General features: G+C 52.8%; 1 protein-coding gene across 1 annotated transcript; it reads left to right on the forward strand.

The window, feature by feature from the left end:
• Window positions 1-11,535, forward strand: LOC129538329 (DNA-directed RNA polymerase II subunit RPB1-like). The gene is given in 24 exon segments (XM_088829432.1): window positions 1-127; window positions 277-562; window positions 656-890; window positions 2,858-3,067; window positions 3,145-3,318; window positions 3,502-3,606; window positions 3,753-3,956; window positions 4,085-4,307; window positions 4,741-4,924; window positions 5,219-5,291; window positions 5,341-5,463; window positions 5,558-5,663; window positions 5,749-5,954; window positions 7,064-7,210; window positions 7,212-7,292; window positions 7,433-7,679; window positions 7,962-8,062; window positions 8,862-8,966; window positions 9,208-9,411; window positions 9,561-9,747; window positions 9,857-9,970; window positions 10,128-10,277; window positions 10,380-11,199; window positions 11,361-11,535. Coding segments are annotated over 24 exon segments (4,587 nt in total).
• The last annotated feature ends 1,655 nt before the right edge of the window (window positions 11,536-13,190 follow it).

Genomic DNA, 13,190 nt, shown 5'->3' on the forward strand with positions numbered 1-13,190 from the left:
ATGTCTGTGACAGAGGGCGGCATCAAATACCCGGAGACGACCGAGGGAGGCCGCCCCAAGCTCGGGGGCCTGATGGATCCGAGGCAGGGGGTGATTGAGAGGACGGGCCGCTGTCAAACCTGTGCAGGTGAGTGCTGGGGGGTGGGGGACTGGCATGGACCCTGGAGGGAGGGAGAGGCTTGACTTCACAGAGAACTGGGACTGAGGGTGGAAGCCCAGAGACCTGGTCTCTGAGGTGAGTGCTGGAAGGAACATGTCGCGTGTGTTTTCCCACAGGAAACATGACAGAGTGTCCTGGCCACTTTGGTCACATTGAGCTGGCCAAGCCTGTGTTCCATGTTGGCTTCCTGGTCAAGACAATGAAAGTTTTGCGCTGTGTCTGCTTCTTCTGCCCCAAGTTGCTTGTGGACTTGGACTCCTGCCTCTCACCTCCCCAGGTGGAACAGCACATGTGTGATGGGGACATTGTTATCTGCAACCAGCTGCCAACTTTGCACAAAATGTCCATGATGGGTCATCGGGTTCGCATCCTGCCCTGGTCCACTTTTCGCCTGAATCTTAGGTCCGTCTGCCTGCCGAGTGAGGTGGTGGGGCTGGGCTGCTCCCTGGGTTTCACTGGAGCATCTCCCCGACTCACCCTCTTCTTTCACTGTAGTGTGACAACTCCATACAATGCCGACTTCGATGGGGATGAGATGAACTTGCACCTGCCACAGTCCCTGGAGACGCGGGCTGAGATCCAGGAGCTGGCCATGGTGCCACGCATGATTGTCACCCCCCAGAGCAACCGTCCGGTCATGGGCATTGTGCAGGACACATTGACTGCCATGCGCAAATTCACCAGGAGGGATGTCTTCCTGGAGCGGGTGTGTGATCTGGGACAGGTGGAGGTGGGGAGACCCTGACCTGGGTGTGCAGGGCCCAGCACAGCAGTGCCGGGGGAGGGGCAGTGACTTGTGCTGATTTCCGGTGCACTAAGCTGTATGTGTTTTTGCTAACTATATACAGCTTCTCCATCTTTGGCTGCAAAGAATATAATCAACCTGATTTTGGTGTTGACCATCTGGTGATGTCCATGTGTAGAGTCTTCTCTTGTGTTGTTGGAAGAGGGTGTTTGCTATGACCAGTGCGTTTTCTTGACAAAACTCTATTAGCCTTTGCCCTGCTTCATTCTGTGCTCCAAGGCCAAATTTGCCTGTTACTCCAGGTGTTTCTTGACTTCCTACTTTTGCATTCCAGTCCCCTATAATGAAAAGGACATCTTTTTTGGGTGTTAGTTCTAAAAGGTCTTGTAGGTCTTCATAGAACCGTTCAACTTCGGCTTCTTCAGCGTTACTGGTAGCGGCATAGGCCTGGATTACTCTAATATTGACTATGCCAAAGCCTTTGATTGTGTGGATCACAATAAACTGTGGAAAATTCTGAAAGAGATGGGAATACCAGACCACCTGACCTGCCTCTTGAGAAACCTGTATGCAGGTCAGGAAGCAACAGTCAGAACTGGACATGGAACAACAGACTGGTTCCAAATAGGAAAAGGAGTACATCAAGGCTGTATATTGTCACCTTGCTTATTTAACTTATATGCAGAGTACATCATGAGGAACGCTGGGCTGGAAGAAGCACAAACTGGAATCAAGATTGCCGGGAGAAATATCAATAACCTCAGATATGCAGATAACACTACCCTTATGGCAGAAAGTGAAGAGGAACTAAGAAGGCTCTTGATGAAAGTGAAAGAGGAGAGTGAAAAGGTTGGCTTGATGCTCAACATTCAGAAAACAAAGATCATGGCATCTGGTCCCATCACTTCACGGGAAATAGATGGAAAAACAGTGGAAACAGTGTCAGACTTTCTTTTTTGGGGCTCCAAAATCACTGCAGATGCTGATTGCAGCCATGAAACTAAAAGACGCTTACTCCTTGGAAGGAAAGTTATGACCAACCTTGATAGTATATTAAAAAGCAGAGACATTACTTTGCCAACCAAGGTCCGTCTAGTCAAGGCTATGGTTTTTCCCGTGGTCATGTATGGATGTGAGAGTTGGACTGTGAAGAAAGCTGATCACCGAAGAATTGATGCTTTTGAACTGTGGTGCTGGAGAAGACTCTTGAGAGTCCCTTGGACTGCAAGGAGATCCAACCAGTCCATTCTAAAGGAGATCAATCCTGGGTGTTCATTGGAAGGACTGATGTTGAAGCTGAAACTCCGATACTTTGGCCAACTCATGCGACGAGTTGACTCACTGGAAAAGACTCTGATGCTGTGAAAGGTTGGGGGCAGGAGGAGAAGGGGACGACGGAGAATGAGATAGATGGCTGGATGGCATCACCGACTCTGTGGACATGAGTTTGAGTGAACTCCGGGAGTTGGTGATGGACAGGGAGGCCTGGCGTGCTGTGATTCATGGGACATGACTGAGCGACTGAACTGAACTGAACTGAAGCTGTATGTGAGACAATGGAATGGAACGGGCTTCGAAAAGATCAAGGCCAAAAACAGTGCATGGCCTTAGCTCCATGTTTAATTCCTTAAAATGTCATGTAATTTCAGATATGTCCTGGAAAATAAAGACAGAGAAATAAGACTTTGTTAAAATTCTATTATTTTTTCCTTTGTCTTTATTTTCTAATTATTCAAAGTAGTTTGTAGTTACCGTTTAAAGAAAAAATGACTCTGAAATTTTGAACTGACACAGTGAATTTTTTCAGTGAAAGTTTGGCAGATACTTCCTTTGCCATATTTTTGCCTCCAAAATGTGGCTTTCCCCCTTGGGCAGGGAGGCCTCCCCTGACATTCACAAGCGGGGACGCCTGCAGTTCTGACTTCCTGTCTGTCTTACTCTTTTCCTCCCAGGGGGAAGTGATGAACCTCCTGATGTTCCTGTCCACGTGGGACGGGAAGGTCCCACAGCCAGCCATCCTGAAGCCTCGGCCCCTGTGGACAGGGAAGCAGATCTTCTCCCTCATCATACCCGGCCACATCAACTGTATCCGCACCCATAGCACCCACCCTGATGATGAGGACAGCGGCCCTTACAAGCACATCTCTCCCGGGGACACTAAGGTGGGGCCTGGCTTCCTGAGGCAGGGCTTCAGACCTGGGAGCACCAGCAGGGGCCGTGAACGGTGCTCCCTCTACAGGTGGTGGTGGAGAATGGCGAGCTGATCATGGGCATCCTGTGTAAGAAGTCTTTGGGCACGTCAGCCGGCTCCCTGGTCCACATCTCTTATCTTGAGATGGGTCACGACATCACTCGCCTCTTCTACTCCAACATTCAGACTGTCATCAACAACTGGCTCCTCATTGAGGGTAAGGTTAGGGCTCCACCAAGTTCTGTCGACAACTCCTGTCCCTCTCACGGCTGACTGCTCTTCTCCCCTTCCCTTCTCTTCCCTCCTTGGGTTTGGTTCCCTCCATCTATGCTCTTGGCTGTGAGTCCGTCTCATGTTTCTTGGGAGGCCAAAGAAGGTGTTGCTGATGCTTCTCCTCATTTCCAGGTCATACCATTGGCACTGGGGACTCCAATTGGGGACTTCACTGATTCGAAGACTTACCAAGATATTCAGAACAAGATTAAGAAGGCCAAGCAGGATGTAATAGAGGTAAGAGTGGAGGCTGGGCAGAGACTGAACCAGGGGCTCCCAGTGGCTTTGAACTGAGGAGGAGTGAAGGGGACATGGGGCTGGAGGGACAGGGACCAGCAGAGGTCGATGTCGCCCTGAAAGTTCCACCTCCTACTTTGCACCAGGTCATTGAGAAGGCACATAACAACGAGCTGGAGCCCATGCCAGGGAACACTCTACCGCAGACGTTTGAGAACCAGGTGAACCGCATTCTCAACGATGCCCGAGACAAGACCGGCTCCTCCGCCCAGAAATCACTGTCTGAATACAACAACTTTAAGTCTATAGTCGTGTCTGGGGCCAAAGTTTCCAAGATCAACATCTCCCAGGTGGGGAGCCTTTTTTTTCCAGCAGAGGGTCCCTTGGAAGTGGGAGGAGGAATGGAGGGGTGTGCTGCTAGGGGGCCGCACCGAGAAACTCGAGGGAAGGGACGCAGCCCAACTTTTATGTTCCCCAGGTCATTGCTGTCGTCGGGCAGCAGAACGTGGAGGGCAAGTGGATCCCATTTGGATTCAAGCACCGGACCCTGCCTCACTTCATCAAAGATGACTATGGGCCTGAGAGCCGAGGCTTTGTGGAGAACTCCTACCTGGCCGGCCTCATGCCCACCGAGTTCTTCTTCCATGCCATGGGGGGCCGTGAGGGGCTGATCGACACAGCTGTCAAGACTGCTGAGACTGGTGAGGCCCCAGCCACCAGCCAGTCCCAGGGAGGAGCCCAGGCAGAGAGAGCCTTGGGGGTTTGAGTGGGGTTCTCAGGCTGAAGTCTTCAGTCTCCAGGGAAGTTATTTTGGCCTCTCTGGAAAGAGCAGAGACTGCAGGTCAAGAGTTAGGCAGACAGCCTTGTTCTGGCTGTGCTGTGGCATTCCATGTCATGGGGATGGAGCCTGAGGCTCTCTGCTCCTGACCAGTCACGTGGGGATGGTTCTTCGGGGTCTCTGCTGGGCCCTGGTTCCATCTGGTGGTGGTGGGCATGGCTTTTCCCTGGGAGGCCTTGGGGCTGAGGGGCCACCAGCTGGCTCCTCTGAGGACCAGAGTGGCCAGCAGCACTCTTCCTAAGGTAGAGAGGCTCCTGTTCTTGCTCCGGGCCCCTCAGTTGATTCTCTGCTCCCAGGATACATCCAGCGGCGGCTGATAAAGTCCATGGAGTCGGTGATGGTGAAGTACAACGCCACTGTGCGCAACTCCATCAATCAGGTGGTGCAGCTACGCTTCGGCGAGGATGGCCTGGTGGGCGAGAGTGTCAAGTTCCAGAATCTGGCCACCCTCAAGCCTTCCAACAAGGCTTTTGAGAAGAAGTGAGGAGGCGGCTGGCGGGTGGTTCTTGCCCCTGGGGCTCAGGGCCAGGGTTGTAGGAGTCCGCATCTCCCCCCACCCCCTCCCACGGTGAGATCACCTGGACTGCATCTTGCAGTGAACCTTAGCCTTATCACGCTCCTTCCCCACCTCTGTGGCAGCAGCCACGTGATGGGAGATGGTGGACAGAGAGCTGAGACTTTGGGGCCTGGTGTTTGTACAGAGCAAACCAGAGGGTGGGCATGAGCTCAGGGCTGCTAGACGGCCTTGGCTCTGGATCTTGTTTCCCTCCCAAGATTCTTCACAGCCCGGCCCATAGGAGGAGTCACCCCTGCTCTGTCTGGGATCTGCATCTTGATCCACCTGCAGGTTCCGCTTTGATTACACCTATGAGAGGGCCCTGCGGCGCACCCTGTAGGAGGACCTGGTGAAGGATGTGCTGAGCAACGCACACATTGAGAATGAGCTAGAACGAGAATTCGAGTGGATGCGTGAGGACCGGGAGGTGCTCAGAGTCATCTTCCCAACTGGCGACAGCAAGGTGCGTGTGGGCACAAAAGGCTGCGCTGGAGAGGGGCTGGCCCTGCACAGCTGGCCCTGACTCGGGGTCCTGCCTCCCTGCCCTCCCACTCTAGGTTGTCCTCCCCTGCAACCTTCTGCGCATGATCTGGAATGCTCAGAAGATCTTCCACATCAACCCACGCCTTCCCTCTGACCTGCACCCCATCAAGGTGGTAGAGGGTAAGTAGCTGCCGCGGAGCATCCAGGCCAGGTTCTGCTGGCTAGTCCCAGTCTACAAGCTCTTTATCTCTTGCTTGTCCCCCAGGAGTGAAGGAGTTGAGCAAGAAGCTGGTGATTGTGAATAGGGACGACCCCCTGAGCCGGCAGGCCCAGGAGAATGCCACCTTGCTCTTTAACATCCACCTGCGGTCCACGCTGTGTTCCCGCCGCATGGCCGAGGAGTTCCGGCTCAGTGGAGAGGCTTTTGACTGGCTGCTTGGAGAGATCGAGTCCAAGTTCAACCAAGCCATTGTGAGTCCTATACTCCTCACCCCAGCCTCGATTCTCTCTTTTGACCTGTTGACTTCTCTGGGCTCTGAGAAACTCCCACCTCTGCCCACAGCCGCCTGATAAGAGTTCTCCTTCATTGAGACAATGCTGTGAAGCAGGTCCTGTGTTGGGGGCTATATTCCTGATTCCTCAGGAGTCTTAAGATGACCCTCATAGAGGAAGGGTTGTTAGTGTTAATTCCATGTTGCAGAGATAGCTGCTGAGCCTTGAAGAGGTAAATGCATAAAAGATGCTCAACATGATCAGTCACCAGGGAAAGGCAACTCAGAACCCCAGTGAGATTCCACTTCATGTCCTCAGGATGACTAAAAGAAGAAGTAAACAAGTGTTGGAGAGGGTGGTGGAGAAATTGAACCTCTCGTACACTGCTGGAGGGGATGTTGCAACTGCATTGGAAAACAGTCTGGCAGTTTCTCTAGAGTTTAAACATAGAGTTACCATCTGACCCAGCAATTTCATTCCTAGGAGCATACCCAAGAAGCATGTGTCCACACAGAAACCTGCTGCAGGTGTTCACAGCAGTTTATTCATAATAGCCAAGCAGTGGAAACAACCTAAATGTCCATCCATTGATGAAGGATAAACAAGATAAGGGAATATCATTTTGTGATAAAGTAATGAGCTGTCAAGCTGTAAAAAGATGTAAAAGACCGTGATCAACCTTAAATAACAGTATTACTAAGCAAAAAAGCCTATTTGAAAAGGCTGCATACTATATGATTCCAATTAAAAGATTATCATTTATGGTATGTGATTAAAAGACTCTTATCAAGTGAATATTTACCTCATAATTAGCGTGCAGTGCTTATGGAAATGAAGGTTTTAGATGGCATAGTCCCTTTTCCTGAGTGTGCAGCCCATTGGGCACTGAATGGCATGTGTAACTTGAAATGCTGTCTGAGGAAAGGGATGATCAAATAGACTCTGATCTTTAAGTCTCTCCCTTTTCCAAATGTTTCTGTCCAGCCCTGACGTCACCTCACTCTTGTTCACTGGGGGTGGTGGGGTGGGGGTAGGCAGGCAGATTTGCTCTTCTGAGAGCAGCTCTTCTTACTCCCCATCATCCCCAGGCCCATCCGGGGGAAATGGTGGGAGCTCTGGCTGCACAGTCCCTCGGAGAACCTGCCACCCAGATGACCTTGAACACCTTCCACTATGCTGGTGTATCCCCCAAGAACGTGACTCTGGGTGTGCCCTGACTTAAGGAGCTCATTAACATTTATTTCCAAGAAGCCAAAGACGCCCTCACTTACCGTTTTCCTACTGGGCCAGTCTGCTCGAGATGCGGAGAGAGCCAAGGTGGGACTTGGGTAATGGGTTTCTGGGTGGGAGGAGGAGGGGACCTCTTCCTTTCAGTGAGGGTTTGGAATTCCCTCTGCAGAGGGCTTTGAAGAGGCCTTTGGAGCCACCTGAATGTCAAGAATCCCTCTTTCCTCCAGGATATTCTGTGCTGCTTGGGACACATAACATTGAGGAAGGTGACCGCCAACACGGCCATCTACTATGACCCCAACCCCCAGAGCACAGTGGTGGCCGAGGATCAGGAGTGGATGAATGTCTACTATGAGATGCCTGACTTTGACGTGGCCCGAATCTCCCCCTGGCTTTTGCGGGTGGAGCTGGACCGGAAGCACATGACTGACTGGAAGCTGACCATGGAGCAGATTGCCGAAAAGATCAATGCTGGTGAGGCCAGCAAGTCCTGCCCGGGCTCCCCTCGCTGCCCATCCTGTCCCTGTGATACCGCCCATAGCCACCAACTTCCAAGCACTGGTTCTACTTCCCCAGGGCACCTCTTTTCCAGGTCCCTTCTGCACTGCCTTTTCCTTCTCATTCTTCCCCCACCCTCTTTCTGGAAGGGTTCTGTGAGGAGGGGGAAGCCAGAAGAGAGCCCACTGGGGAGAACTGGACACACCGCAAGTGGAAGTAGCACTGCCCCTGCCATCTTCCTCATTCATTTCTCCTCAGGTTTTGGTGACGACTTGAATTGCATCTTTAATGATGATAACGCAGAGAAGCTGGTGCTCCGGATTCGCATCATGAACAGTGATGAAAACAAGATGCAAGAGGTAAAGGGGACCCAGGCAGAAATTTTGTGTCAGACACAGAAAGCCATTAAATCTGGTTCCTGACTGTGGAAATTAAGATGAAGGCAGCACTGAGTGCCAGTCACACCATCTGAAGTGGAGATGGAGGGTGGCTAACAATGATTTTCAAAAGTTTGAGCAGCAAGAAATCTATCAAATGTGAAATAGTGCCACATGGATAAACAGATGGTGTTGCTGTGGGGGTGGCCCCGTAGCCCGGTCACCTGGTTCTCTCCTCCCCGAGGGCAGGTCGGACAGTAGGAACGGCTGCATCCTGGGAAGGCGCCCATGACGAGACCCAGGAAAATGCTTGACCGGTGACTTCACTCCTGGGCACGGCTCCTAAAAATTGTTCGGTGGATGTGGATGCCTGGCCCTTTTAATAATAAAAGCTTAGCTTCATATGAACTGGCAGAGAGTGGATAACATCTGGATGCACCTTGAGCGAGGACAATACACATCTGTTAAATGGGGTCACACGTCAAGGCTTTAGTGGGTGGGTGGTGGGCGTGCGACAAGGACCAGGATGAGAGTGGAGGCGCCATGTGCTTGGTTCCCGTCCTTGGAGTGCACAGAGAGTGGGCATGGTGTTAGGCTGGTGGGGTGTGGCTGTCTTCTCTGAGGTTCTTTAAATACCATCGTAAAACCATGTTAGAAAGTAAGCTTATTGGAAGGAAGAAGGTAGGTCTGGGCCAGGCCCGGCTCTAGCTCAGGCTGTGGTCTGGGGTGAGGCCAGGGGGAGCCGGAGGATTCTGAGAGGTCTGACTCGCTTCCGCTGCAGGAGGAAGAGGTGGTGGACAAGATGGATGACGACGTCTTCCTGCGCTGCATCGAGTCCAACATGCTGACGGACATGACCCTGCAGGGCATAGAGCAGATCAGCAAGGTCAGCCGGCCACTCCCACTGCCCGACCACCCCTGCTTCCCTCCTCCTACCGCCACCCGCCCAGCCCTGTGTCTCGGGCAGTGGTTGCGGTCCATGCTCTCCCTTTAGGGCGTTTCTCTGATCTGGGTGTTTCATGCCTGAATCCACTTTTGATTTGGGCTTCATGGACTCCTGACTGTGGTAGCAGTGGGAGGAGAGCAGTGTTACAGGGTCTTGACCCTTCCCCTGATCCACACGCCAGGTTCTGGGCATTGAGGCCGTCCGGAAGGCCCTGGAGCGGGAGCTGTACCACGTCATCTTCTTCGATGGCTCCTACGTCAATTACCGGCACTTGGCCCTCCTGTGTGACACCATGACCTGTCGTGGCCACTTAATGGCCATCACTCGACACGGAGTCAACCGCCAGGACATTGGACCTCTCATGAAGTGCTCCTTTGAGAAAACGGTGCGAGAGACGTTCTGAGTCGGTGGGGAGGAGGGCTGGCTGTGGGAGGAGGGCCTTCTTGGCTGAGTGATGGGCCTTGGTGCGGTTTTTACTCTGTTGGGTGGGACGTGGGTGGTGTGTGACAGCGTGCCCTCTCTTCCGAGGTTTAGGTGGACGTGCTCATGGAAGCAGCTGCTCACGGAGAGAGTGACCCCATGAAGGGGGTGACCGAGAACATCATGCTGGGCCAGCTGGCTCCGGCTGGCACCGGCTGTTTTGACTTCCTGCTCGATGCAGAGAAGTGCAAGTATGGCATGGAGATCCCCACCAATATCCCCAGCCTGGGGACTACCAGATGTGAGTATGAGGGTCTGTGAGGTGGAGGTGGGAGCAGGGAGACCTTGGGTGGGAGGGCAGCCAGGCCCCGGGTGTTCTTCTTCACGAGTCACCACGTGCCTCTCTGCAGCCACCGGCATGTTCTTCGGCTCGGCCCCCAGTCCCATGGGAGGAATTTCTCCAGCCATGACACCCTGGAACCAGGGGGCAACCCCAGCGTATGGCGCCTGGTGCCCCAGTGTTGGTGAGTGGCTGCCTGGGAAGACAGCCCTCTGGGTGGTTGAGAGGGTGGGTGGGCTGGGCTCATGAGGGGTTCCCATGTGGGGATGCTGGGGGCCCTGGAGCTCTGGGAAGGTGTGGGGCTCCAGCTCTGGTTTTAACAAACGCCTCTCTCTTTGCAGGGAGCGGGATGACCCCAGGAGCAGCAGGCTTCTCTCCCAGTGCTGCCTCAGACACCAGTGGGTTCAGCCCTGGCTACTCCCCGGCCTGGTCACCCACACCGGGCTCCCTGGGCTCCCCAGGCCCCTCAAGCCCGTATATCCCCTCACCAGGTGAGTGGTCCTTGTCTGTCAAGGCCAAGTTCATTTTCTCCTTGGTCTTGGCTTCTGGATGAATCTCTCATCACTTAACACATCTCTGCTTCTCTCCCACAGGGGGTGCCATGTCTCCCAGCTACTCCCCGACATCGCCTGCCTATGAGCCCCGCTCCCCTGGAGGCTACACACCCCAGAGTCCCTCTTACTCCCCCACTTCCCCCTCCTACTCCCCTACTTCTCCATCCTACTCTCCAACCAGCCCCAACTACAGCCCCACGTCACCCAGCTACTCCCCGACCTCTCCCAGCTACTCACCCACTTCTCCCAGCTATTCACCCACCTCACCCAGCTACTCGCCCACTTCCCCAAGCTACTCTCCCACATCACCTAGCTACTCGCCTACATCACCCAGCTACTCTCCCACTTCTCCCAGCTACTCCCCGACCTCTCCCAGCTACTCACCCACCTCTCCCAGCTACTCACCCACCTCTCCCAGCTACTCGCCCACTTCGCCCAGCTACTCACCGACATCTCCAAGCTACTCACCAACATCGCCGAGCTACTCTCCAACTTCTCCAAGTTACTCACCCACCAGTCCTAACTATTCTCCAACCAGTCCCAATTACACCCCGACGTCACCCAGCTATAGCCCAACGTCACCAAGCTACTCACCTACTAGTCCCAACTACACACCAACAAGCCCCAACTACAGCCCAACCTCTCCAAGCTACTCTCCGACTTCACCCAGCTACTCCCCAACCTCACCAAGCTACTCTCCTTCAAGCCCACGATACACACCACAGTCTCCCACCTACACCCCCAGCTCGCCCAGCTACAGCCCCAGCTTGCCCAGCTACAGCCCGACTTCACCAAAGTACACCCCAACCAGTCCTTCCTATAGCCCCAGCTCACCAGAGTACACCCCCACCTCTCCCAAGTACTCACCTACCAGCCCAAAATATTCACCCACCTCCCCCAAGTACTCACCTACCAGCCCTACCTACTCACCCACCACCCCAAAATACTCACCCACGTCACCTACTTACTCACCAACCTCTCGTGTCTACACCCCAACCCCCCCAAATATTCACCCACCAGCCCCACCTACTCCCCCACCTCTCCCAAGTACTCGCCCACCAGCCCCACCTACTCCCCCACCTCCCCCAAAGGCTCTACTTACTCGCCCACCTCCCCCGGCTACTCGCCCACCAGCCCCACCTATAGTCTCACTAGTCCAGCCATCAGTCCGGACGACAGTGATGAGGAGAACTGAGGGTGAGCTGTGCGCAGCGGCACCTGGCTAGCTGGAGGGTGGCCTTGAGGTACCCTGCTCCTCTGCTCCCCTGTGGGGTACAGCCCCAGTCTGGCTCCCTTGTACATAGCTGCTTGTGACAGTCCCCTGTTGAGGTTCCAGACCCATTTCTGCTGGGGCTTTTGTTCTCTACTTGCTCTATCTCAGAACCCACTCACCCTCTGCGGTGGTCTCCTTCCTGCCCCACTACCCCAGGCCTGTCCCCAAATCAAACATCCTTCTCGCTGTGGCTTGATTGGGGATAAAGGGTATTTTAACTTCTTAGGAGTAGGTCCAGCTCTGGGTCGTCACATCTGATCCTCGGGAAGAACAAAGCGAAAGCTGCCTTTTGTCTGTTATTTTATTTTTTGAACTTTAAATAAAGTTTACTAATTTTGACCAAAAGTGTGTCTGTTGAGTGGTTTAGTAGGAGGCAAGAACACCCAGGCTCGACTCCCTGCGTGGGCTGCTGTTCCATTTCCAGTGGTGAGGCTGATCCCTGCTAATGGGCAGGGGCAGGAAAGCAAGCACAGACAGTACATTCTTTCATCGAACAAACTGTGTGCCAGGCATTGCTCTGTCTCGGCTTTGGGGTCGAACAAAGAGGCCTCGTCCTGCTTTAAAACCATATTGACATAACATCTTTTTCAGCAGTTCTACTGACTGTCATATTATATGGGCTTCCCTGGTGGCTCAGTGGTAAAGAATCTGCCTGCCAATGCAGGAGACAAGCGTTCAATCCCTGGGTCAGGAAGATACCCCGAAGGATATGGCAACCTACTCCAGTATTCTTGCCTGGGAAGTTCCCTGGACAGAGGACCCTGGCGAGTGATAGGCCATGGGGTGGCCTATCGTGAGTTGGGCACGACTTAGCAATTAAAGAACATAATACATAATTTTAGATAAGGACAGAGAGGTGTAGTACAGAAGCAGAAAAGTTATTACCCTTACCATCACCACCAGGAGGCATATTTTCTTTTTTTTTTGATTTATTTATTTTTTATTTTACAGTATTATATTGGTTGGTTTTGCCATACATTGACATGAATTCGCCCCAGGTGTACATGAGTTCCCCCTCCCGAACCCCCCTCTCACCCCCCTCCTCCCTTTATCCTCCCTCTGGGTCATCCCCGCACACCAGCCCTGAGCATCCTGTAACATGCATTGACCCTGAACTGCTGATTCGTTTCACATATAACAACATACATGTTTCAATGTCACTCTCTCAAATCATCCCACCCTCACCCTCTCCCACAAAGTCCCAAAGACTGTTCGATACAACTGTGTCTCTTTTGCTGTCTCGTATACAGGGTTATACTTCCATCTTTCTAAATTCCATATATATGTGTTAGTATACTGTATTGGTGCGTTTCTTTCTGTCTTACTTCACTCTGTATAATAGGCTCCAGTTTCATCCACCTCATTAGAACTGATTCAAATGCATTCTTTTTAATGGTTGAGTAATACTCCACTGTGTATATGTACCAAAGCTTTCTTATCCATTCGTCTGCAGATGGACATCTAGGTTGCTTCCATGTCCTGGCTATTATAAACAGTGCTGCGATGAACATTGGAGTACATGTGTCTCTTTCAATTCTGGTTTCCTCGGTGTGTTTGCCCAGGAGTGTGATTGCTGG

Source organism: Moschus berezovskii, chromosome 20, assembly GCF_049115385.1.
Source record: "Moschus berezovskii isolate FMDL1 chromosome 20, NW_MosBer_1.0, whole genome shotgun sequence".
NCBI lineage: Eukaryota > Metazoa > Chordata > Mammalia > Artiodactyla > Moschidae > Moschus > Moschus berezovskii.